Genomic DNA, 27740 nt, shown 5'->3' on the forward strand with positions numbered 1-27740 from the left:
GAACATGAAAACATAAACCCTCCCCTGACAGGTTCAGATAGCCGGCTCACATAGCCAAGTCAAGCTTGACTCAGCCTTTCATCTTCACCAGGCCAATAAAATGAGCACCCAGCTTGCTGGGGAGGTGGTAAAGTTTCCCTGCTTAATTATGTTGTAAGTCGCCCAGAGACCTCTGGGTAGAGTGGGCGGCATATAAATTAAAGAAACAAACAAACAAACAAACAAACAAACCACCCAGAGAGTGCCCTAGTACTATGAGGCAGGATATTAAGTCAAAACAACAACAACAATTGTTATCTTTTTGAAATAAGAGCATAGTATCCTCAATTTAAGGTGATTATCTGGACCAACCAATTTCTAACAACATCATGGAAGCACATTACAAGCTGTTTCTGATACCTTTATATGTGAAAATAGGTACAGTGGTGCCTCGCTTAATGAGCGCACCATTTAACGACGAATCCGCATAGCGACGCGTTTTTTGCGATCGCTTTTGCGATCGCATCGCGATGTTTTAGATAGGGAGAACATCGCTTTGCGATGATCGGTAGGCGTTTCGCTTACCAATTTCCGCATAGCAATGTTTTAAAAACAGCTGATCGGCGGTTCCAAAATGGCCGCCGGAAGAAAAAAATGGCCACCCGCAGCATTTTCACGCCCTGTCCTCGCTTACCGGGCAGCAAAAATGGCGGCCGGATGGAGGATTTCCGCATAGCGGTGAGTTCCCCCCCATAGGAACACATTAACCGTGTTTTAATGTGTTCCTATGGGTTTTTCCCCCTCGCATAGCGACGAATCCGGATAGCGACGATTTTTTTCGCACGGATTATCGTCGCTATGCGGGGCACCACTGTACACAAAGTAACATAAATATGGCAGCCAAATCATAGTGAATTTACTATTTCTAATGTTCTATTAAATATAAAAGAGTCTTACCTTTCAGTTCATCTCTAGCAAAAAAGGCAGCAAGGCAATCTTGCAAGGTTACTGTTGGACCCCAAAACCAGCTAGGAACACATGAGACAACAAACCTGAAATATCATTGACAAAAAAACTGCAAGTGTTCTGCCAGTACAGCAGAAACATAAATAAAATAAATCTAAATGTTCCAAAGGACCAACCTTTTGAAGTACTCAACAAAAAAGGCGATCCAGCCTTGAGGAGCATATGCTTCACCGCATGATCCTGCCTTGACAAGGGAGGTCTGATGATTTCCAGAATGCAACTTAGCAAGATCCTCTTTACCTGGAATAGGTAACGACAAGTCCTGGAAAGTCTCTAGGGTAACTGAAACCTATTGAAAAACATGAAAAGAAAGGTTATTGCCATATAATATAGCAATTATATAGATTATAATTACATATATTTAGCTGACTTCAAATAATGCTGCATTTCAATTTCCAGGAATATTACCAATAAACCCTACTTGCATCTAAGTATAGTGCTTTGCTTCAGGAGTACCACTAGGTGGCAAACATCACACAATTGTACATTCACTGTGAATGTGTACAGTATCAACAAGTGACTAGTACCCAAACAAATATTTATGCCTGTGTAAGCGCAATGGCATAATTCAGAATGGCCAATAGCTACTAATTAATGAGTCCCCAATCACATTCCTAGCTGCAAGCTGAGTCACACAACTAGCACATTACTGGAATTAAATTGGTTCCTCATACCAAGTACGTACAGCTCCAAATTATATCATTGTGCTTATAGAAGGATAAATATTCAGTTGGAGTCAGACCATTGTCAATAGCTATTATGGAATCAAATTAAGTTCAATTAATTGCTTAAAACAAGAAATGAAACAGTTTAAGAATTTTAGGGAGTTTAAGCTTGAGCAAGGATAATCCAAGAATTTTTGGCATGTTACAAAGAATGGTGATTATTAGTGATTATTATACTAATACTTTGTTTTTCTATGCAAGCAAAGAGAATGTCAGCATGAGATATGGGATTAGAATGAATGTGTGCAAGCACACATGTACAATAGAGAGAAGTTTTCTTTTTACCGAACACTTACCCGATCACAAGTGAGACACTGTACTGAGCTTATAATTGTCCCATCGAATATATCAGAAATAACACTTCTGTATTTTTTGTGTTTCTTCTTTTTGGAGGAAGCCACAGCTGGAAGTATTACATAAAGGAAGAAAACTAACATCAGAAGGAAGTCAATGTATACGTAGCAACATTTCATTCTGTTTACACTGTTCTTCCTTGAATGCAAATATTACTAGGCTCTATCTTACCACTAGCACTACCAAACATGCAGAAGGTTAATTTTAAAAGTAAGACTCAATCAGCATGACATTTACAACACAGCAGACAAAAGACTGAATTTTCACTTTATTACCAAATATTTTTTTATGCTGGCCAGGAAATGGGAACATTTTCAAACATATCTTCACAGGGCTTTGCAGGAACACATATAATACTAACTGGCACGTTATTTTTGGCCTAACACCACTGTGGTCCCTCACCAGAGATCTGCATTACAACTGCCAAATCTTCCAAAATAAATGAGCTTGAAGTGTTCACAGAACAAGCCCAACCTCACCCCACAAATCGGAACGTCCTCTACAGACTGACAACTATGGTACCCTATGGGCACTACCTCACTAGGGACAAAATGCTGACCTCCAGATGTCATTGGATTACAATTCCCAGCAACCCTAGCCAGGTTAACTGGGGGCAAGGAATGTGGGGAATTACAAACCACCAACAACAACAAGGATCACCTCTGCTTAAAGACTTTACTGAGTCTTTAAGGTTTTAACAGGCGACAAAGGCTTTGTCTACAAATGTGGCAGAATGGACTGCTTTGGAGAACAAGTAGGTGACATCATTTAGGAACATAAGGGAGAAAGATTCTATCCTACTTCTCTCCTCACTAACTTAAGCTTTCTATATACAAGAGATATGTAGGGAAGCATTCAGAATTGATTCAAACTGCAGTACTAGATAACTTCAGTTTTAGACCTTCATCCCCCCACACCATATAACCCCTGGATATGGCTACATACAATCTCCACTATATTGAAGATTATTGCAGAGAAACACTAAACTGCTGTATCCCTTCGGACAGAATAATATTTGATAGAAGGAGGACTGTTTGACACTGGAAAGGCAGAGGAGTAACATTTTCTCAGGAATTTTTTTTTGCAATCCTGCTTTGAACACCAGAAATACTCTCAGGATTCAGTCTAGGCACTGAATGCATTCTGCTGAAACAAAATTAAAACAAAGGACAAGAGAGAGAGAGAGAGGGGCGCGCACATACACACTCACAGAGTGTTAATAAAAATAACTGGCTAAATGAACAAAATAACCTTGGGAAATAACAGTGTGCTTTAAACTAAGCTGGCAAATTGATGCACTCCCCAAGGAGAAGCAGCTGAAAAATAATTACTGCAGCGCTTGGTCCCTAGATAAAAAAAAAAATCTGCTCTTAATCTCAATTTATGTTAGCCCCCACACACAAACAGTTTCACTGACTGGAAATAAGAAAAAGGCAATATACAGAAAATACCAGAAGAGTATTGTTTATTGAACCATACACAAGTTCTTCATGCACTGCCTTATCACGTTAAAATCTGACAGACATTGGACTTTATTAACATGACATGCAAAATATTACATACTGTACTAACACCAACAAGTATTGCAAATCAATGTCTACTATGAAAAGATGGATATAGGGGGAATAAATGAAAAACAAGAAGCAATGAAAAACATCAGAAATGAAACTATAAACTAAAGGAACATTGTACCTTTTTTGTGCGAAGGGGCCAGTCCAGACCAGAGAGAACCTGACTTGAGAGGACTGGTTGAAAAACGTGCATTACTTCCATCCTTTGAAGGAAAACTTTGCGATACAGACACATCACTCATATGGATATCATTGACAGACTCTGTAAAACATGCATTCACCGTAAAACCAAGCGGCCTAAATAGTAAGACGTGTTGTATTTTACCTGAGTATATATTAATAACTTAAAGTGAAGAGAATGGAGCATAAAACACTGATATCAAAAAACAGTCCAGTCTGATAGAGGTGCAAGAAAGAAGTGGCCAACAGCTGCTTAGCATCCTTCAGAACACACTGGGACAAGAAAAGCTTTATAAATGTGAAGTTGTGAAAGTCCATCCTTTACTACTTCTGAGAAATCCATCATTCAGTATAATCATTTTTTCCCCACATTCTGACAAGAGCAGCAATTTCCATAGCGTATGAAGTCAGTTACTGGAGAAAAGTAGCCTAACATCCTTTACTCTTTGCATAGAGAAAATATGTGTTCTGGTATAAAAACAATATAGGAGTGACTAAACATCTAAACATTACCCTCTAAAATGCTAGCATAGAAGCCGTTGCTGGGCTGGATTCGGAATAAATCATATTTAGAAAACTTCCATTGCCATTAATAGAATTTGTCAATAATGGCCAATTTAAGTTATCCGGTCACACATCTCTGTGTGCACAACAGTCATGATGGCACCATCAGTGGAAAATCACCACTGATTAACTGTGATCCAGATGCATATGACTCACACACAATGCAACAAAGTCGCCTGAACCCCAAAACTGCCCCAAAGCAGCTTTTAATCAGTGACAAATTGACCCTGCTGACGACATCACCACTGTACGCACAGAGCTGCACATAAGGATCTCAGACAACAGATACTAGTTTACAACTAAAGTACAATTACATTGAGCCTATTATTATTATTATTATTATTATTATTATTATTATTATTATTATTATTATTATTATTATTATTATTATTATTATTATTATTATTATTATTATTATTATTATTATTATTATTATTATTATTATTTAAAAGGTAAACAGAGTCCAACTGCTTTTCTATGCAGACATGTACCCCTGCCGCATTCAAGTAACAAGCAGATGATCACCTGAATATCTGCCGTGTATCTGCACCTTCACCGTTTCCTGGTTATTCAACAATTCAGCTGTTTCAAAGAAATTGTTTACATCTTTTTCTATGTCTTCCACAGAGTTGGCCTGGTTTATCTTGGTGCATGAGGATTTTTCCTTCTGGTAGTCTTTAGATGCAGTTTCATCATCTTCAATTAACATGGCATCTTCTGTGTGGTCCTCTGCCACAGGTTTTGACCAAGTCTCATTTTCTATTTTATCAGTACTACCACATGACTGAAAGCTACCATCTGACTGGATCTTCTCATGTTCAACATTTTCTTCCGAATCTGCTGGGTTAGTATCTTCTATCGAAATGACAGTCTCCTTTAACTCTTCATGAAGCAAATCCATTAAGCAACGCAGAAATTCTTGCGCATCCTGAAATTTTGATTACATCTTTAGTTAAAAGAACATTTCAATGATGACATATGTGAAATAAAGTTACTCTGCTATATAAAGTATATGAAATGTGCCTTGATTAATTTTATAATTTAGTAGTTTACTATTTAATTATAGGGGTAGATCCTAATGCAAGGAATTGCATTGGCTGCATAGGACTTTCCCTTCCTCTTCAACTCACAGCAACCCCCTGAAATACTTATTCTGGGTGTCAATTACCCACAGTGAACAGGCAGATTGTTATGGGAAGTCCAAAGGGAAGATTCCCTGAAAACGTGGGAGATGCCTCTGCCTGATTTTCAAGAATTTTTGCTTATGAACGTAATAGTCATCTGTCTATTACCAGCATTATTAAAAGTGCAAAAAATGAGTGAGTCATTAATTCCTTATGTTGGGCTATAATTTGTTATATTTTAAGATCTTTACGTCCTATTCCAGAATGTTGGACCCAGTTGCAATTTATTATATCAACTGTTCTTTTTACATATCCCAAAGGGGGAAAAATAGCATGAGTACAGAAAGTTCAGCAATTGGCTAGCAAATTCAAGCAAATCACACCTGTAGTTTTATCTCTTTCATTTCTTCAGCTGTTTACTAAGCAAGATTCTGCTGGTTTAAGAAATGTTTACCTGTTGGGAATAGCCTCTAAATGCTGGATTAACTGCTTTAATTCCTTGAAACAAATTTGTGGGGACAACAGCCCCAGGCCTGGAAGCAAAAAATGTTAAGTGAATTCACAAGTTGTCAAACAGAGTAGAATATTTCTATTTATTATATTCAAACTGCAGAGCAGTCTACACCAGCAAACTAATTATTTATTAGTCTGTGTTAGCATGTCTGCTCAAAATCAATTCCCACTGAATTCCATGGGACCTACTCCCATGTAATTGAGTACAGAACCAAAGTCTTCAGACTCTTTAAAATATAATTTAACACAAAGCCTATGTATCCCCCCCCAGCCTTGACATGAAATTTGAGTGCTGTTTACTCACTTCTCATTGTCTTATTTGGCATTCAATTAGGAGCACTGCTTGGGATAGTACTGATGTGCTGCTATTGCTTTCACACATTATCAGCAACACACAAAAGTATTCATACAAATCTATAGTCATTCATTCTTACACCTTCCAATTCAATGAGCACCATATGTCCCTTAAAAAGTAGTATGAAAAGGAAACTAGAGCCATTTTGTTTCTCAGTGATTGGAGTATCTTCCAATTAAGCAGCATACTGAAGTAATTAACCAGAATTCTCTCAAGGCAATTCTGCAAGTTCCCAAAGGCATCTTTTTAACAGTACAGTGGTGCTTTGCATTACGAGCACCCCATTTAACGACGGAATTGCTAGACTGGGAACTTTTTGCGATCGCAAAAGCCATCGCTTTACGATGGTTTCAATGGGGGAATTTCGCTTTGTGATGATCGGTTCCCTGCTTCGGGAACAGATTCTCGCAAAGCGATGATTTTCGCACAGCTGATCGGCAGTTTCAAAACGGCCGCCAGGAAAATAAAATGGCTCCCCGCTGTTTTCTGGGACGGATTCCTCGCTGCACAGGCAGCGAAAATGGCCGTGCTATGGAGGATCTTTGCTGGACGGTGAGTTTCAAGCCCCTAGGAACGCATTAATCGGGTTTTAATGCATTTCTATGGGCTTATTTTCGCATTACGACGTTTTCGTTCTACAGCTATTTCGCTGGAACGAATTAACGTCGTCATGCGAGGCACCACTGTATCTGGAAGCAGAGTGCTTCCATCTAGTGACAATGTACAATGAAATCTTGTAACATCTGAAACACTTTGGTCATGGCACACTTTTCTCACTCTACTGTGTATATTACAGACTATTATACAGCCAACAACTCCCCATGGCTCCTGGTTTATATATAAAAGCAGATAAATTAAGACTGCAAAAGGAAATATACGTATTTGTTATTTTATCTGTTGTGAGTCGCCTCGGGTCCCTTATGAGAAAGGCGGCATATAAATAATTAATATTAAATTAAAATTAAATAAATAATAGACTAGAGGTCTGAAATGATTCCATGAAGACACTGAACTAATACTATGAATAAATTATTTCTTTTGAATACCATCAATCAGTAGGCAGCCTGAAATGGTCACAGTGCAACCCTGTATACAGGCCTACTTATGTAGCAGTAAGCCTCACTGACCTTAGTGGGGGTTTGCCAGGAAAAATGTGTACAAGAATGTCACCTAAGAAGCTTATTGCACTGAGAAGTCTTGCTATTACCATTCATGACAATCTGCCTCTATGCATACTTATCGCATCAGCAGTTGGGAGAAGAGTCAAGATGGCGATGTTGGAACAGCTGCGTTCAGCTGCACTGTTGGGTTCTCTTCTCTTTTTATTTTAATGCATCTTGCTTCAGCAGTTGCTTCCTAAAATTGAAGGCCAAAAAGCAAAACCCTGCCACGGAACCAAAAAGTGTCCCATTTCAACTGAAGGTCTATATTATCCAAAAGTTCATATGAACATGAGCATGATAATTATGTAGAGCTACAGTCAATGTAACACATGAGCAATTCTGAGAGGCTCATATAGAAAGTATATCCTACAAAAGATAGTAGTACAATACCTGCTTTTATGCCAGAGTTCTGTCATAAGTTTGTAATAACTTCTGCAGATGGCTGGTTTCTTATCTGTCTGAGCCAAGTTCCCACAGTCAAGGAAGAATTGTGTCAATGGCGGGCTGATAATAAACAAAAAGACTACTGGTAGTTTGAAGCAATACTAGACATGCCAAAGCAATTTCATTCCCTGATAAAGGGCACAATTCTACTATTTTGTAAGGCATACTTACATATCACCATTCCTGTAAGTACTACTATACAAGGTCAATGCATAAAATGGACAGAGCAAGCCTTGATGGATCCGACTAGACTATGCCTTCACCCTACCTTCTTTATGCATTCTGAGTGTTACAAACATTTCCATGGTACCTATGTAACAGCTCAGGTATTTTCACTACTTCAAGTAGTTCTACTACCTGGGAAAAACAGGTCTTACTGTTGCCACATCACACATTGCAAAACTGTACAATGAGGTTCAAACTTCAGATAACTAGCCTGTTGATTAAGCAAAAAAAAAAAAACCTTCATAACTGAGATTCTGAATATCTGTGCTAGCTCTCAGTTTTGCACTAGATGAACAATGAGAGCACCCTATGTCACAGAGAAGTATTTGCTGAGGCAGAATTTCACATATTGGATAGCAATAGTATCATCTTTTCTACTTAATAACAGATCAATTAACACTATACAAAAATAATGAGCTTGTGATAATGTTTTCTCTAAAAACATTAAAACCTTCCCTTAAACCTTTACTTTTGAATCTGTCATTGGGCATATGTTTTATCTCAAGTTTGAATATACTTCAGTTCTTTAGAGATCTGGAATATAAGGATTTAATTATTTATTTTTTGAAAGCATTTCATTTTGTCCTTTAGAAGAATCCAAGGCAACCTATTAAAATACTCAAAAATAATTAATATTGGAAGAACATAAAAAATCACTTTGTTCACAAAATTCTGTTGATTAGCATACTAAATTGTACTAAAATAGATCCACGGGGATTTAGTGAATCAACTCCTCTGTAAATTCCATTGATTTAAATCGGCCAACTCAAACTGTGACTTACTATGCTACACTAATGCTACACTAAGTTGCAATTAGTGTAAAAATCATACTGTATCATTTGACTTCTGAATTTAGGAGATTCAGGAAAGTATATTCAACATGCACACAGATACAACTCTTGAAAGTTTCAAAGAACATGCAATCCATTTTATGACAATGTTCATGCAAGAATGACAAGCAGCTCAGAACATAAGAGCTACTGCTATAACATTATTGAAGAAATATTGATCTTCACCACTAACCAGAGGCTTCTTGATGATATGGAGATTCTGACGACTGAAAGGCACAATGTCCTATACATAAACTTTTTTGCTTACCAGTTTGAAAGAGCTTGTAAAGCTGCATTCATGTAACACGTGTTTCCAATATTTTTCAAGCCTGTAAGACCTGCGGAAAAGGAAAATCTATTCAGCACTAGAAAAATGTAAAAAAGTGTAATACATAGGGGAAAGAAATACTTTGCCAAATACTCAGAAACAATGGCCTGGATGGTATTGGAGATTTACAGTGGTGTAAGTGCAACTCTGTAAAGTGCAGTGGTAAATTAGTCCTAATTAACAGCAAAGAATGTGAGTGGCAACTCACTAATTAGCAACAATTTGCTGTTATGATTTGTGCAGTTACACTTCTGCCAGTATAAATTTACAACAGAATACTAGTTGGTATTTTATATCCATAAAGCTGTTCAGAACATAATGTGACTGCCTTGTGAAAAAATTTGCTGTCACTCTTAAACCTGTATCCAGGGCACCAGATATTTAATTCCAATTTATACGTGAAATTCAACCCTCCACCTGGCTTCCCCAGTGCATCAATGTCCTATTGTAGGCCTAAAACGTATCACTGTTTAAAAGCACAACTTCTCTTTGATTGCCACATATGTAAAAACAAACAAAGCTACATTAATGAAGCAGCTGTTTGAGAAACAAACAAAAATATAACCAATGTCACATAAAAATTAGACAATGCTTTACGGCTTCATAACAGTAAAGTAGGGATCACATGTGACACAGAAGTTACAATATTCCTTAGATGATACCCAAGGTCTCATAGTAAATCTATCCTATAGTGTCCTATCTAAAGATTTTCAAGGTAATGCAGAGAATGTTTTGTTGACAACCAAGGTCAACTAGATTCTAGAACCTTAAAAAACCCCAAGACTAGCCTGCCACTTATTTTAAAAACATGAACATCACACTGAAAGGAACATCTTCACCAATGAATAAAACTGAGTCAATATGATGCAGAGCATGCGACACAATTCTTGGCGGGGGGAGGGAGGAAGTCTAAAAATGTGGATAGCAAAACATGCTGCTTACATACCACCTCATCGTGCTTAAAGCTATTCCTGGGCAGTTTACAATTTAATTTTGCAAGCTACACATTACCTCCCTCCTTCCCCTGGTGATCTAGGTACTACACTTACTGACCCCAGAAGGATGGAAGGTTGAGTCAACCATGAGCCAGCTACCTGAGCGCAGGATTGAACTCAGGTTGTGGGCAGAGTCTTCACTGCAGTAATGCAGTTTAACGGATACCATGAGGCTCCTTAAAAACATGGATATTTAACCAATATGTGATTAACAATAAGCCATGTTTTGCTGGGTCCTTCCACTTCAAAAGATATTGGTCAGCATGTGCAGTTCTTGGTCAAGCCTATTTACTTTATTTAAAAATTAAACTAAAATGCTGTTCCTGAAAAATATATTGAAGTCATAAGCAGAGGTGCAAAAGATTAGTTAGTCTGCTTGTCACTTGGATGTTTGATCATTCTTACCAGCCCTGGGCAAGTAGTTAATTGCAAATATACTCTTTTTATTCTGATGAAGTGCTCACATGTGTAAGTATCAAAGCAAGTTCAATATCCATATTTGGCTATTTTAGAGACAAACACATACAGGGTATAATACATAAATACAATGTGGAGCCATGTTTAACTAAAAGAAAAATAACAAGAGAATGAAAAACACAGCACAGTTGGTAAAAATGTCCTCATTGCCCATTTACTAAGAAAATAAATGTACTGATTAGCCACTGGCACGTCAAGAAAGATGGGAGATAAACACAACAACCGAAGGAACAACAATAGCCATTCAATTCACCAGTATACCCAACATGTAGCCTTAGAGAAGAGCCATGCTTGCAAAAACAAGTTCCAGATAAGCATTTTAAAACATATTTTTATTTTAATTTGCCACAACCTACAGAATGTAAGAATAAGGCCTGGATAAATTTAATCATGACAGTGGCTTGCAAAGTATCAGGACTATTACTGCCCAAAGGGTATGTGATGCATTGAAAGAATAAACAAAGATTGCCAGTGTTCAAGAACACCATCACTGTGAGTCAAAGGGACACTTCATACTGCCGTTTTTGTTACATGCCATTAAACTGCTTCCAATTTACACAAACTCTGACAGGATTTTCAAGATGGGTGAGATATTTAAGGAGTGGTTTTACCAGTGTCAACCCTCAGTGAGTTTCCACATCCAAGAAGAGATCAGAACCCAGGTCTCCTCTGAATCCTAGTCTATCACTCTATTTATTACACAACAGCGACAGCACACACTGTACGAGCATATCATATTAACAAAAATTAACAACTTTTATTAATACTACATTTTTTGTAACTGGCTCTAATGTTCACTAGCAATATCTATGCTATTTGTGTACAAAGAAAAAGGAGAGAATAGCTGGGGGTTTTCCATCTGAAAATGTCAAAACAAAAACCAATCCAAGGTGCAAGGCATAGGAAGCATTGCTTTGGGTCCAAACAATATAGCTGGAATCAAATAACCACAGACAGAAGAAAAATGGGCACCAGAATAATCCTTTAAACACTTCACACAGTTCTATTTTAAGTAAGTTTGCAGCAGTTCAAAGCCTTTTGTTTGTAAACAAGCAGAACATACTGCGGTTCAAAAGCTAATGTGCTTTTGAAAAATGGTCCTTCTGTAAGTTGCAGACCTTTCATCAGCAGGTTAATTTTAGAACCAAACTTCCATGGGTAATTTGCTTTCAAGCAACAAACTGATGGAATTGCAACAGTGCATGCTTATTGATTAATACTATTCATGTCAATTATCTAATTAGCAAGTCAGTTATCAAGTTATGTTTACCTCTTGCCTTGAATTCATCTTCTTCATTCACTTGTATATCTAGGTCATCAAATGTTGCCATTAGAGGAATTTTCAGCGTTGGAATACTGGGTAACCTAATATCCTTTAGGAAAGATTTTTTAAAAAACAAAACATAAGCAGCACTGTTGTAGCCACTACCACTTTTCATTGTTATTTATTTTAAATCATCCCAAAGATTTATATTTAGTTCAAATATTTACATTAAAAGCAAAGCCAACTGTCTAGTGACTTTCTACTAGAAGATTGCTCAGCCACAGTGTAGTGCTTCACAATGTATATTGTGCTTTCTGGTGCAATTAGGAAAGTAAACTGTAAGCTGTGAGTGAGGATTAACAATGTATTACATATGCAGGTTTATATCATACAGTAGCTCTATAATACGTCTCTCACTTCCCTCACAAGATGGCTCCTGGTTTTTCAATACAGGCCAAGACTCCATAGAATCAAACTCCTCATGCAACAGACTACAGTGTGAGCAGTAGGACATTTTTGCTGCATGTGCAAAATGACATCCAAGACACTGTACAAGCATAAATTGCATTAATGATTACAGTGGTGCCCGCATAGCGACGTTAATCCGTTCCAGGATTAATGTCGCTATCCGGATTATTCGCTATGCGGGGGGGGGGACCCATAGGAACGCATTAAACTCCATTTAATGCGTTCCTATTGGGGAAAAACTCACCGGTAAGTGAAGAATACCCCATCCAGCCGCCATTTTTGCCGCCTTTTCCCCCAGCTGGGTGGCGGTGGCTTTGGACGGACCGCGGGGGAAACCCTCCCCCGCGGTCGCTCCCAAGCCTTTTCCCCCAGCTGGGTGGCGCTGGCTTCGGAGGGACCGCGGGGGAGGGTTTCCCCCATGGTCCCTCCGAAGCCGGCGCCAACCAGCTGGGGGGAAATGGGGCCTATGGGGGAAAACCGCGAAGCGATTTTCCCCCATAGGAAACATCGCAATGCGATTGCTTTTGCGATCGCAAAATCTGCATCGCTATGCGGATTCATCGTTAAACAGGGCACTCATTATGCGAGGCACCACTTTATTTCCAATTGTGCAATGGCAGTCTTTGCACAAACAGGTGATGCCATGTTATCAGACTGTCAGGGCTTCATTCTCTAATCATGTCCAATAGGATCATAGTCAAAACATTTTTGCATAGGGAATGTGTAAAATGATTTTTTTGAAAAGATCAGATCCATTAATACAGCACCATCTTGGTCAATGAGAAAAACAGGCAATGATGAGGGGGCCAAATATGCTCTCATCAACAACAGCTAGAAGCTAAAGTGAACAAACAAAAACCTAGATTGGATTTCCTTACAAAAACACTATGTAATTATTCTCATTGCAAAGGATGAAATAACAATAGGTTTGCAAATATTTACATAATATCTTAAATATATGGTACCATTTTTCTTCTCTTTATAGTCAGCATTTTTGCTTATTTAAATGTTTGACTCAGTTTTTAGGAATCCAAATCCTATTCCACTGGAGTAAATTCATCTGGGGGTTCATCTTGACCCGGCGCTTACCATGGAGACCCAGGTAGTGTCCGTGGTTCGGTCTGCGCATTTACATCTTCAGCGGGTCGCCTAACTGCGTCCCTATTTAGAAGCGAGGGGGGGCTTACCACGCTGGTTCATACGCTCGTAGTCTCAAGAATAGACTAATGTAACACTGTCTATATGGGGCTTCCTTTGATGAGGAAGCTCCAGATGGTCCAGAACACGGCAGCCAGGCTATTAATGGGTGAAAAGATTTCACCATACTTCCCCCCAACTTGGCCGCCTTACACTGGCTACCTATCCACTTCCGCATCGATTTCAAGGTGCTAACTATTACATACAAAGCCCTTAACAGTTTAGGCCCTGGAAGAGCACCTTCTTCCACCCAGTTCTACAGCTCCAGTCAGGCCAGGTGGCTGAGGGACCTAATGCCAAAAGAGGCCCGGTGGGAAAAACTAGAAATTGGGCCTTCTCGACAGTGGCCCCTCACCTATGAAACAACCTACCTGTAGAGATCCGCCTGGCTCCCTCGCTGAGGGCCCTCAAGATTAGCTTTAAAACATGGCTAAACAGGCAAGCCTTCCCTACAGCCATTACCTAGCCTATCTTCCTTTTCCTTTTTTCTCTCTTTCTTCTTTTTCTTCTTTTTCCCCACAACATCTGCAATACCTATCATTCCCTCCCCAAAAGTTAATCCTAACCGTTGGGGACTCCGGGGAATTGTGGGGGGTACGAAATGGGCACTGGAAATGGAAGGGAGCAGGAAAACATTGGAAACACTCTCTCGACTTGAGCAATAATGTATTTACAAAGTTCTTATCATGTAAAATCCCAAATGGATAGTCTGCTTACTTACCTGTATGGTCTGTACTGGAGCTTGATGAGACAGTCTTACATTTTGCAATGAGGAATGAGATCTCAGTTTTCTATCCAGGAACACTTCTTTGCTACATGCATAACACCAGACACGTAAAGTGGTAAGATTAACAGTCAGACAGTGCTTTGTTTCCTAAAAGACAAAACCAGGGAGCGTGTGGATAGCAAAATACCCCAAATCTTTTGTTTACATGAATGGGTTTAAAATGAGTTTTAAAATGCATTTTGCTGATGCCAACCAGCACTATTCAAATACTCCATACCATATTACAACCTGCAAAGTAGTATATCTCACCACAAGTATGTCTCACCACAAGTATGCAGGTAACTGATACAGTGCTACCATTTCTGTTTTAGATAAAGCTATGCAGGTAATAATGACACTTTTATCCTCTATGCTTTACATGAAACTTTAGCAGAGCATGAGTCAGAAAAGGAAGCAGGGAGAAGAAATGGCTAAATCCACATCTATCTGAAAACAAGACTGGTAGAAAGCATTAACATACTAGATCCAGAGGACTCTGGCAACTGCATCAAGCCCAAATCATAACTGTCCACTGATAGACAGGGACAATGGAATAGACAAAGAAAAAACAAGACCTGCTGAGATGTAGCCTTGCTAAACAGTTAACTATGAAATTCAGAGTAAATTGGGAAGCTCCATTTCTGACCCATACACTTGCCTGTTTCAGCAAGTGCTGCAGGCAACAGTAGCTTCACAAGGTCGACACTCTGCAAATGAATTAAGTAGCAGTGACATGGAGCTACCCTCTGCAATGCCATTTCCCCTGCTTTTGGCTTTCATTTGGGCTTCTTAAGAACTTCAGGTTGTCACACTGTGCTTTATTATATTGTATTGTATTTTATTGTTTTAATAACAATTTTATGTGTTATGTCGAAAACCATGGCTACTAGCTGGTATAAAATGTAATAAAGCAACACAATGTTCTATTTGTATAATGTCAGCTCATATGTTTTGGAGGGCAACATTGTGTGGTGGAGAAAAGACGTGGTACCCTGCATAATCTTGTAAATGTGTTAATATTGAGTTCAAGGGACTCTTGTTTCTCAGAAAGGCACATAGGGAAATAGGAAGAAAGAGACTGAAACGAAGACCACAAACTGGACCTCCACTTGATTTGGCAGTTCATAGTAACCTTTAACCCCACTCTGCATAGAAGTTAATATTCTAATTGTGGGTTATTACAATGTACTGCAAGGGAGAGCACATTTCAAGTCCAGACCACAGTTGTTTATGCCTCTCACTTTGCAAGGAGTCTACTTCAGGTCTGAAAATCAACTGTGCAAAAGAATGTGGTTGTGCTGGTTCTTACTCTTTCAATGGCACTTTGCAATGAAGTGCTGCCTCACCAGTCCCCGTTTCAACATTTTCAGGTCATCAAGCCCAAACCTTTCCCAAATAATCTTTGCAAATATAATCTTCAGCCTGGACACTATTTATTCTATTGTAACATTACTGGGCTACTCAGAAATAGAACAACTTATTGGCTAAAATCCATAGTAAGTCACAACTTGATTAGGATCACTGGATCAATGAAGATTTAGTAAGTCAACTCTTCCATAAGTTCTACTGATATGATGGGCCTATTCTATGTGTGACTTACTACCACATTTCAGACAATTAATGAAGTCAAAACTAACAAAAATCAATGCATCTACTGTAGTTGAGACCAATAATTGTAGTTTGACTATCAGTGGTTTCATCGTGCTGTTCCATATTGTTACTGCAGCAGCTCCAGCACAGTTAATGATGAAAGACAGATTAGATCATAAGATTTTGCCACTATAGACTCTGCATGCTGAACGGCCAGCATTGTTCTTATATGACTGAAATCAAGCAATTTTAGATTCTAATCTGAACATTTTTATAACCCATATTAGTAAAGTAGCATTGAAGAGAAGTGGTCAGAAACAGTCTCAGAAGAACAGGAAGACCTGAAGGGCAAAAATAGCTTAACCTCCCAAAAGTTGAGAATCTGTGCACATACAGTACCTGAGAATGGATAGTGCTGTGATCTACATGAGATTCTCCACAACCAACATACGAACATTTATTCTGTCAAATGAAGCAGAATAATTATTAACAAGATGTAATATACGGTGGTAACTCAATCCATAGCAGGCTCCATACACACAACCATGTGCAAAATCCTGCTGACAAAAAATGCATGGCACAAAAAAATCACCCTACATCACCGCAGGCTGTCCTGACTTGCTGGCGGTGATCCAATGGCAGCTTTTGACTATTAAAGACTTCCCACTGTCTCGAGGCTCCCAAAGGTTTTCCCAGAGCAAAAAGGAGCCCGAGGGAGCCTTAGAAACAGAGCGGGATAGGGGAATGAGAAGCTTTCAATTCATTTAAATTAAATATCACTGGTGGTAGATCCTGTTTACAAGTATTCAGCGTCACTTTAAAAGTTTCTACTCAATTTAAGAGTGGTAAAAGAGTGTCAAATGCCTCCACTGAGAAATAGGTTGCTGTTTCTCAAAGGAACCTAACAAGGCTAACTGGACCAAGACAGTGCAGTGACATCCACAAAGATAACTGTTTTGTAATGCACACTTTTGGGCTCATTTTACTTCACAGCTAAGCATCTCTTACTGAGACTTGCATAAGTAATTATTCATGGTAAAAGCTGCAAGAAATATAATCCAGTTTGCAATGATACACTTTCCAGTGCCGCTGACCTCAAGTATGCATGGGTGATTACTGCAAATCTCCAACATTTTAAAAAAATTAGATGTTCGCACATGGCCTTCCTTTCAAAGGACAGCAAGTCACTTAAATCCCCAATAATAGTTTCTTTTGTGATCAACCAGCAGTTTATTTTATTCTTTGTAGCATACTACTCAATCTATCATCTATCAACCATAGCTTACAGTTACACTTTATGCTTTATTACATGTGCATTTATATAAACCTTTACTGCAACTATCTGAGCAACATGAAGATTGTAAAGACTTTATTATAATGAAGAGCAAAAAACTTTAAAGTGTAAGTGCAAAACAGTGTACCATTTGTAGTTTCAAGAGAAAAGCATGAACTACAGTATTTGTTAATAATTAACAAATCATTTAGTGCCATTATAAGCAGCTCAAATAAAAAACGAACATTACTATAACAGCATGATACAGCAAGCCTTAAGAAACATTTAATACTTTAAAATAAACTAGCAAAAATAAGCATCCAAAAGGTAGATTATACTGTAATCTCTTTCTGAACAAAAGTAGTGACACAGAAGTGCCAACATTTGGAGTGGTAGCTCTTATGAAGCACTCACTGCAATGTTTAATGTCCTCAAGGCAATGAGTTATGCAGCTTACATAGAGTATGAAGCACTTCATATTGAAATACAGTCTAGAATAAAAGTATAAAGTGGACTTTCAGGGCAGGGTCCAATGCTGGCCCTTGCTGGTGGATGAAAAGAAGGAATGTGATTTCCCCCTTCCACTGCAGTTTTTTATGTGCCTCAAAAATGTGCCCTGAAGGGTTGGGGCAACACCTCTGAACCAATCTTCTGGCATTTAATGGGGGGAAAGAAAGAAAAGGGAACCTTGCCAAACTGATGTTGTCCTGCTGGGTGTAGCTTTATCCAAATACACCCATGCTTTGTCTAGTACCTGTTATTTCTCCTCCTTTTGTTCCATTTCTTTGACCTCCTTTGTGAGAAGACATTATTTCAAAGCAAAGCAAAAAAGCTTGACGTACATAACATTCAAAAGCTTGCCCAAAATCATTTTTGAAAGAAAGAGATGCTGGAATTCCTTTTTAAAATGTTTCTCAAAAAGGCAGGCAAGAGTACACAGATCCCTTCACAGTAAAGTATTTCAATCAACCAACACTGTTGGCTATAGTAGTAAATTGCAAGTCCATGATGCAACTGAACTCTAACATACTGTTGCTGTTAAAGCAAGAATTTCAATGCAGTACTTTGGGGTTCAAAGCATTACTTAAATATGGATTCAGATCTGGATACAATATAAACTTTCTTAAGAGACAACTAAAATATGCAGCAATACACCCCAGAATAATCATAGGCAATCCAGTACAAAGTGAGTTCCTACCGGGGTGGTAATTGCGCCAAGCACCCATAGCACCTGGTGCTGATTCCTCAAACTGAGTTTTAATTTTAAAAATTTCCCTTGTATTATATAAATCATACACACATCATAACATATCCACATGTCAATTCAACTTACTTCTAAGCATGCCCAAAGGTTTGGTCCTTTCACTTTACAGTCCTGGCAAGTGCCCTATTAAACAGAGAATCATGTGATGAGTTAATACAAATAGTGGGGGGGGGGGGGAAGTAAAGTGCTTTTTAAAAATTCCTCTTATTTTTATTTTGGAAAGACTCATTATGTGGTAGCTCATCAGTTCAGGAAATAGATTATTTTATATGGTTCCTTTAATTTTGAAGAAAACATAAATACGAGCTCTCTTCCTACAAAATCCATTAGTAACAGCTAGAATCTAGTTAGTTACACTCACCAGTCTAATTCCATTGGTGTAACCTTATATGGTGAATTGATGCAAATCATGTCAGTGTAAGCACTTTCTATCACATACCAATTCTGTGAATTGATGTGAATCAGAAAATACTTCTATAGGCTTCTTAACTTGCTGCTAAAGGTTTCACCAGTGGAGTTAGGCCAGCATAAATAAGTGATCGGGTTCAGGCCAATATCTTTCATCCTAGTGGTACAAGGTATTTTATTTTTATTTATTTTATTAGATTTCTACCCTGCCTATCTAGACCAAAAGTCTATTCTGTATAGCTTCTCCTGTGTTAATATACAAATGCAATACCTGCAGAAAAGAGTGTATTTTATTCTGTATTTAAGTCGAACAGTGGAATCCTATGCAAATCTATGAAGCAGTAAGCCCAATGGGCTCAATGTAATTTACTCCTAGGAAGGCCTGCCACTGAAAGAGTGAAAATGTTAAGTCCACATGAAGTCACCTTCCCTTCATCCAAGCATTAAAGTTTTAGCAACTGCTTCAAAATCCCATACTGATTTAGACTCTCTCAGACACAGAAATACATAAAGAGAACATATCCTAAATTTAAGATAGAAAGGAATGGCTTTATCCATTTAACACTTAGTACTGAAATACTTTGTGGAAGTTGTACTTTAATTCATTCAAGACAAATATAAGTAATAAAAATTATCTAACATAACACTATCAAGAGACCTACTCAGTTAAAACTCACATGAGATTTGTTTATCAAATCTTCCTTGGTGATCTCACCAACAAATTCCAGATGTGAGCAATCGTTGCTTAGTGCTGACATTTTGAAAGCAGTCAATTTCACCATCAGATATTATCTACATCTTGAGAAAGGAAACAGTGATCACACTCTGACATGTTACAGGTGCAATCAACAACAGCATGTAGCAAAGCTTAAGTCAAGGTTAACTATACAGTTATACAATAACACTGCACAATGAATGCATATTTACAAAACAAAAACAATTAATGCTAGTGATGTGCTGCTTGTAGACAAGAATATATTTATAAAATGTGTTGGAACTACAAAATACAGTAACTGCCTGCCCCTGAAGAAAACAATTATTTCCTCCCCTACAGTGGGGTCTTGACTTGAGAACTTAATCCATATTGGAAGGCAGTTCTCAAGTCAAAAAGTCTGTAAGTCAAGTCTCCATTGACCTACAGTGCATTGAAAACCGATTAATCCCGTAACAGGCTGTTTTTGTTCCATTTTGGTTTTTTTCTGGTCTGTAAGTCAAATCTCAGCCTGCAAGTCAAACCTAAATTTTGCAGCCAGAGAAGTCTGTAACTCAAAAAGTCTGTAAGTCAAGCTGTCTGTAAGTCAAGGGTCCACTGTATTTCACAGGGCATCCTGTGGCTGTCTAGACATGGCTGAACTGCAACTGCGATCAGTTCTAGCTAGCAGACCCAAAGGGGTGGGAGGGCTAGGGAACTTACCCTCTATGTAACATTATTGGTCCCCATTCTAAACAATGCAGTGACATTTCTGAACAGAGATATCAGACACCAAAAAGAAAAGAAATTCTTCATATGCAATGCAAAAAACTCCAACAATTCAGCTTGAAAATTCTCCACTAGTAGTAAAAGATTGGACGGATTTTACTAATTTTGATCTTGCAATAATAACTCTATATCAGACCTGGGCAAAGTGCAGCCCTAGGGCCATATACGGCCCACGAGCCGCTCCTGTCTGGCCTGCCGGTCGTCACTCCAGTCCGGTGTTCAAGCACTTGTTCAAGCCCAAGACAGACTGGATTTCTCTCACTGAACAAGTTGAACATCAAAACCATTTATAGCTTTTTGTCTAAAGTTGATCAGTTGTTTATCTTTAACATACCGCAAAAAAAAACCTCTTTAGTATTTGTGAAGATTAACAAGCTTAAAATAAAAGCAAACATCACAGTTTCATTTTATTTTTAAGTAAAATTGGTTCGGCCCCCGAACACAGTTCAGATTTTCATGTGCTCCCCTATAGAAATTAATTGCCCACCCCTGCTCTATATCCTATTCCATTACAATGAAGGAGGAAGCAGAGTCCTGTCCTTGGGAGCTAGACATACTCATATTTGTCACTTTTCAACATATGGAGATGTGAACTTCAGTGCTGGAGCAGTTATTTGTAATCAGTCAAGACTAAAATACTAACTTTTCCGTCCCTAGCCTTAGCAATTCTAGCAGCATCCTCTTATGTAAACTTATATCCTTTACCATCATATTGCAGATAGAAAAAGCTGGAGAAGTGGAAGAGTAGCTGCATTCAAATACAGCATTACACAATTGTCAATGTTTACAGGGTAGAGTCAAGGTGGGCTTGAGATAACACAGCCCCCCTTTCTCCAGCACAGCACTAAGGACAGCAACACTTTCTTTTCCATTAGCCACAGTTTATTACTACATTCAAGCCTAAAACTGAAGTTGGATAATTATAATTTACAAATAAGCCAACTTCAAACCATGTTTCACTGGTCTAAATTATGGTGTGCTTCAACAGACCATAATTTAGGCTGGCTACAGGTTAAGAGATAGGCAAAATGTTGAACTTTTTTTTTTTAAAAAGCAAAAACTTATAATCTCACAGATACAATGGAGGAGAAAAAGGAGGACACGAGAACAAGCTTGTTGCCATAATGACACAGCAGTTTATTCTTCTACCCAATTACAGCTGACTGCTTAAAGGCACCTAGCATGTTCAGGGATACAATGAAATTTAAATTGAGACTTTATGATATTTACATTGGCTCCCTTTTTTATGAAAATAGCTTGACAGGTGATAGGTCATATAGGAAGGATGCGACAAGATGATTTATAAGAAAGTGTAGTGTCAGAAGTATGTGTGACAGTCATTCAGTGTTTATACATAAATATCAAATATTATACATAGTTGGTATGATAAATTACCGTGTTTCCCCCAAAATAAGACAGGGTCTTATATTAATTTTTGGTCCAAAAAAACGTATTAGGGCTTATTTCCAGGGGATTTTTTCCATGTACAAGAATCTACATTTATTCAAATACAGTCATGTCATCTTCTGGTTGCTTCACAATGGTGGAGAGAGGGGTTTCACTTAACAAGGGCTTTTTTGGGGGTAGGGCTTTTATTACGAGCATCTTGAAAAATCACACTAGGGCTTATTTTCAGGGAAACAGGGTATGTTATCTAATATAAATAAAGTAATATATAATATAATATAAATATAAATAAAGTATAATAAAAAGGAAATATATGAAGGCAGGCATGAGAGGATGATTTACCACAAGATGGACCTTTTAAAGGGGTTTAGACAAATTCAAGGAAAATAAGACTATCAATGGCTTAGAATCATGATAGCAATATCTCTGGTTATTGCTAAGGAATGTGACCAGAAGAACACTGCATTGCTTATGGATTTCCCATAAGCATCTGGTTGCTCAATGAAGAAACAGGACAAGAGAATAGAGAAGATATTGATCTGATCCAGCACAACACTCCCTATGCTCAAACTATGAGTAGGATTTTCAAGGTATGTAAAGTATATTCCACCTCAAAGTTAGCACAGCACAAACACTGAAGTTACACTTTTCAAGGTTAATCCTTTTCCTCAGAGGTTTGTAACTGCAAAGCTCCAACAAAGTATTCAATGTGAACTGCAAACCCTTCCTTGACACAGAAACTGTTGCCTTCATATTATTAGAGTTGCTGAATGATGTCTGGTAATAGTTTTTGAAAGTGTCTTTGTCTTTGATAATATCACAAACTCAGTGATACTTAACTGAACCCCAATTACTATAAAAACACCAACAGCATAATATGTGTAACATTACAAATCCAACCTGCTAGATTGACAAGTTCTTCACATTTCGACAAATGTCATTTCTCTTTCCTGTATACCCTCCCAGAGAAAGAAGGTGGAGTAAGATTCAGGATGATAGGACCTAAAAACTGCTAGGTTCATAAGGCCTTGTGCATTATTTTCAGGGTATTTTATGAAGATATGTTCATTGTCTTCAACAGACTCCAACTCACAGTATGTTTAGAAGTATTTGTGAGACATGATTCTATTATGAAATACTAAAATCACCTCAGAAGCATTTACAACAAGATTGTAGCATAAATCAAAGCAGAGCCAATGACTTAGATGTGGAATCAAAGTCTGAGAAAAGGTCTGTGACATAAAAAGTGGGAACCAAAACCTGCATTCTAGGGCTTATTTTCAGGGAAACAGGGTATGTTATCTAATATAACATACCCAAATACTAAATTAGTATTCCCCCCCCTTGCTCTCCTTTCCCTCATTTGGTTTGCACTGCATGGAGTTCTACATCTTCCTCTGTAACTGGAGCGATCCTTCAAAGCAATTCAAGTGTATGAACAAATTTGTGCCAGTTTAAAAAAAACCACAAACAATGGGGGGCATCTTTGATTCCTCCATTGAGCAGGGGGTCCGACTAGATAGCCTTTAGGCCTCTTCCGTCTCCATTACATTATTTGTTTCCTACAGCAAAAACAAAACAAAAAAAATCCTTACAGGGTTTATCTGCCATAGGCTTTTGTGGACTGCTGCTCCCAATTTAAAGCTCAGTTCTGTTCCACACTGTCTGGGCTCCTCTATTTCCTCCCAGGGGAGGGGAGCCTGCTGTTCTGCAGTGCATTCTGCAGACTGGTTTTTTCTGCAGTAGAACTGCTGCCCCTCTACTACTGCAAGCTGCAGTAGTCATTTCAACCACCCCTTATAGCAAACCATGCTCCGCAACACAGAAAGACTTGCCACACATACTTATTAAAGGAAATATCTGAGCTAGCAAGAAGAACACATGAACCCAAGTCTTTTCTCTTTCACCTTTCATCCCAATACACACCTTCTGCAACAGTTTATTTGCCTGATATACTTTTGCAACAGGGCATTTTAAGACAGGAAAAAGTTAAGCGATTACCAACATATTCTTGCAGGTAACTTACATCCCTCAACAACGTATTTTACATCAGGGGCAGACAAACAACCTTCGCTTTATCGAGGACCACATTCCCTCACAAGAATCTGTTATAGACAACATGCTAGCTAGCAACATGCCAGTAGCCAGAGCTAAAAAGAAGATAAACCCACCTTATTTCTCTCTTTCAGTCCCTGCTGCTGGAGAAATAACAAATTACTCTTCTAAAATTAGGCTAAGAACCAAATGAAATGAAACTAAAAGCTCCAAGCCGCCTAAGGACTAGAATTTGCCCATTCCCCTCTTATCTTAACATTGTCTAGTTCTCTAAAAACAGGACGAAGGCACACATTTTTATTCACTGGAGTTTTTGCTCTAAGAAGTGTTGTCACTCTTTATGCTTGAATCAATTTGTGCTTCAAAATACCTTCAAGTGCCAGGAATTAAGCATCAAACCGGAACGTTTTTCACCCATGATGGTGGTGAAAACAAAAGCTAATTACAACACCCATAATAAAATGCTTCCTTCTGTACTGAGTCTCCAATGTGAGAGGAATGCCTCAGGCCTCTTTGGAAATCTTCAAGAGAACTGGAAGCCCCCCTGCTCCCACTCCCCGAAAACAAATGGCTACCCCTCAAAAGGGCACTCTGCACATGCTCAGACGCATTCCTCTCTGGGCTGCCTTCGTGTCTTTCCAGCCCATACCACTGCCTGCCTGTTCGTAGGGTGGTAAGGATTATAATGTTTGTCTTTTGGGGGGGGGGGGGAGGGAAACATGCTACCGTCCGCAGAGGGGGAAGTAGAAGCCTTGCCTCAGCTTTCCTTAAACGCCTCCACCAAGGAAAAGGATCTCAAATCCCACCCCCCACCCCCCCCCCCGAGACTGCAAAGGAAACAACATCTCGGCCTTCCTATACTGCAGTCAAGCCTGCCGAAGGATTAAAGGCTGCAACTCAGTGAATAACACCTAACCCAAGGAAATCTTGCTGGCCTTAAAGGGGGCTTATTGCCGAGCATGCATGGTCACAGCACCTGCATGCTCTTCCTCATCCATCCCTGGTACTGTCCCAGACCAGGCTTGGAGATCGCTTTCTTTACACCTCAAGGGCTCCACAGCTGGAAAAGCGACAGGCGCCACCGTTTTTTCCTCCTCCTCCTCACCTGTCTCCTAAGGCAAATCCGCGAAAAGCTACGGCGCAGCTGAAGGCATCGAGAGATGGAGGACAAGGAAGAGGAGACACCTCCCACTTCCTTCGGCGGCTTTCCTCCCTCCTCCTCCTCCTCTTTGCCGGGCCACAATTTTGGGCGTGCGCTCGCGCAGGACCTAGCCTTGCGTTGCCCATGACAAAGATGGCGGGGCAGACGTTCTCTTTCCCCTCCCTCCCTTCGATAGACTTGGCGGTGGAAACATTTTCCCCATAACAAAGATGGGCGGCGCCCGGTTTGCCGTCTGCGCGCGACGCCTGGAGAGAAAGGGGTTGGACGAGGTATTGACCATAGAGATAGGAACAGTGTGCGTTCTGCAAATGAAAATGTCGGTTCTAAAACTAGCATAGTCCAGAGGGACAGGGGGAAACCTCGATATGATGTGTGAAATGTGTAATGAAACCGTAGATTTGGTTGGCTTACTTTCCTTTGACCTCGGAAGGAAATAGCGAGCAAGACGCTAGAGATCGTAGACCCTAGAGATCGTAGACTTGCAGAAATCCAAGTTATCTTGCGTAGACAGAACTCGATTTCTTTTGATGCTGTTTTTCCCCCCTTTCTTTCTCTAGGGCGAATTAGAGGGTGGCTAAAAAGTAAGAATGGAAAAACCCAGAATTTGTGTACCTGTGTATGACCCTCTCACCAAAGAAAGGGTGGCAATAAATACACCAGTAAAGACCTGTATATAATAATACTTCAGGTTTATTAGGTTATTCTGTTAATAATGCTGTCTCATTTCACGTTACACAACTATGTACACCGTGTAGCTATTATATCACATGTTTCTGAGGATGTACACTGTAAGAAATATCATGCAGGGAAAAAAATTGTGTCAGGCTTTAACAAGCCACAATACTTTGGTTTTGGTAGTCGAACAAAAACGTTGTACTCTTTACAACTGCAGATTTTTTTCCTGTGAATAATGGGGTGGGTGGATTGAAAATACACGGGGGGGGAGTTTTATTTATCTAGTTTATTTAAAATATTTTTATCCCACCATTCTGCTAAAAAAGGATCCAAGGGACCTTACATGATTAAAAATACAATATTAAAATTTATAATCAGTAAATTATTCAAATATTTTTAATTACATAAAGATTATATTTAAAATGTTAGATAAAAACATTACTAAAACAGGTTTAAAATACAAACCATCCCATTTTAAAACCTCTTAGATAGCTAGTCACTGAGGACAGGGTTACTGAAGAGAAAGGTCTTCACCTGCTTGTGGAAGGACAGCAAAAATATGGCCAGCCTGCCCTCCTGTGGGAGGGATTTCCAGAGTCTGGAATCGGTAACAAAGAAGTCCCTCTCCCATGTCCTGAACAAGTGTACCTGTAAATGTGATGGGACTGAGAGAAAGGCCTCCCCTGATGATAAACATTCAGGTAGACTTATAAAGGGAAAAGCAGTCTTTGAGATAGCTTGGACCCAAGCCGTTTAGGGCTTTATATGTTAAAGTCAACACTTACAATTATGCCCAGAAACACATTGGGAGGTTATGTGATCCTTGTAACCAGCTCCAGTTAACAATCTGGCTGCAGTGTTTTAGACCTGCTGAAGTTTCCAAATGCTTTCTAAACGCAGCCCCATGTGGAGCGTGTTACAATAACTCAGACAGGATATAACTAAGGCATGTACAGTATCACTATAGCCAAGTGACATCTCTCCAAGAATGGGCACTGGCACACTAGTTTTAACTGTGCAAAGGCACTCCTAGCTATTGCTGAAACCTAGGCATCCAGGCCCAGAGACAAATCCAGGAGCACGCCCAAGCTGCGCACCTGTGTTTTTAGAGGATGTGTAACCCCACCCAGCACAGTCTGAATCTCTTATTTCTTGATCTGTCTTTCAACTGATCAGGAGCACCTCTGGCTTGTCTGGATTAAGAGTCAATTCATTCACCTTCATCCAAGTCCATTACTGTTCACCAGACGCTGATATAGAACTGAAACAGCTTCCTCAGATTTAGATGATTATTAGAGATAGAGTTGGATGTCATCCACACACTGGTAGCACCAAACCTTAGAATTCTGAACAACCTCTTCCAGTGGTTTCATATAGGCGTTATACTGCACAGGGGACAAAACAGAGCTCTGAGGGGTACCAAAGGCCAACAGGAAGGGCCAGAGCTGCCATAAAACAGTGCCTCTAAGATCCATCCCAAAGGGACAGTCCAGAAGGATACCATGGTCAATGGTATTGAAAGCCACTGACAGATCTAGCAGAACCCAGGGACACACTCTCCCTACTCAGTTCCCAGCCCAGATCATTCACCAAGGCAACTAAAGCAGTCTCGGTTCCATAAGCAGGCCTGAAGCCAGACTGAAATTGATCTAGATGATCATCTCATCCAGGAACCCCTGGACTGAGGCAGCCATGACCCATTCTATCACCTTACACAAGAATGGAACGCTAGAGACTGACCAGTAATTATCTAATACCATGGGATCCAAGGAGAGCTTTTTTCAAAAATGGTCTTAGTACTGCTCCCTTTATGTGTGCAGGGATCCTACTCTGCGGCAAGAAGGCATTCACCATTCCTCCTACCCCACTCAACAAAGC

At 39.2% G+C, this 27740-nt stretch overlaps 1 protein-coding gene across 8 annotated transcripts in view; it reads right to left on the reverse strand.

The window, feature by feature from the left end:
* The window catches only part of USP33 (ubiquitin specific peptidase 33), a 42148-nt gene extending 16808 nt beyond the window's left edge, over nucleotides 1–25340 (reverse strand). Inside the window, exons 1-14 of one of the 8 annotated variants that reach the window (XM_078392999.1) lie at nucleotides 25131–25340; nucleotides 19761–19875; nucleotides 18745–18798; nucleotides 16538–16600; nucleotides 14504–14656; nucleotides 12124–12226; nucleotides 9322–9391; nucleotides 7945–8058; nucleotides 5978–6056; nucleotides 4925–5327; nucleotides 3777–3917; nucleotides 2027–2133; nucleotides 1122–1294; nucleotides 937–1007 (exon numbers count right to left, since the gene is read on the reverse strand). In XM_078392999.1, the coding sequence (XP_078249125.1) occupies nucleotides 937–1007; nucleotides 1122–1294; nucleotides 2027–2133; nucleotides 3777–3917; nucleotides 4925–5327; nucleotides 5978–6056; nucleotides 7945–8058; nucleotides 9322–9391; nucleotides 12124–12226; nucleotides 14504–14656; nucleotides 16538–16600; nucleotides 18745–18798; nucleotides 19761–19865 (1636 nt within the window). In that variant the 5' untranslated portion in view covers nucleotides 19866–19875; nucleotides 25131–25340. Of the gene's footprint in view, nucleotides 1–936; nucleotides 1032–1121; nucleotides 1295–2026; nucleotides 2134–3776; nucleotides 3918–4924; nucleotides 5328–5977; nucleotides 6057–7944; nucleotides 8059–9321; nucleotides 9392–12123; nucleotides 12227–14503; nucleotides 14657–16537; nucleotides 16601–18744; nucleotides 18799–19760; nucleotides 19882–24141; nucleotides 24170–25001 lie in introns of those variants that run through there. The other 7 variants (XM_072997820.2, XM_020794686.3, XM_020794685.3 and 4 more) reach the window with 7 other exon arrangements.
* Nucleotides 25341–27740: the final 2400 nt, after the last annotated feature.

The sequence above is a fragment of the Pogona vitticeps genome, chromosome 4, assembly GCF_051106095.1.
Source record: "Pogona vitticeps strain Pit_001003342236 chromosome 4, PviZW2.1, whole genome shotgun sequence".
NCBI lineage: Eukaryota > Metazoa > Chordata > Lepidosauria > Squamata > Agamidae > Pogona > Pogona vitticeps.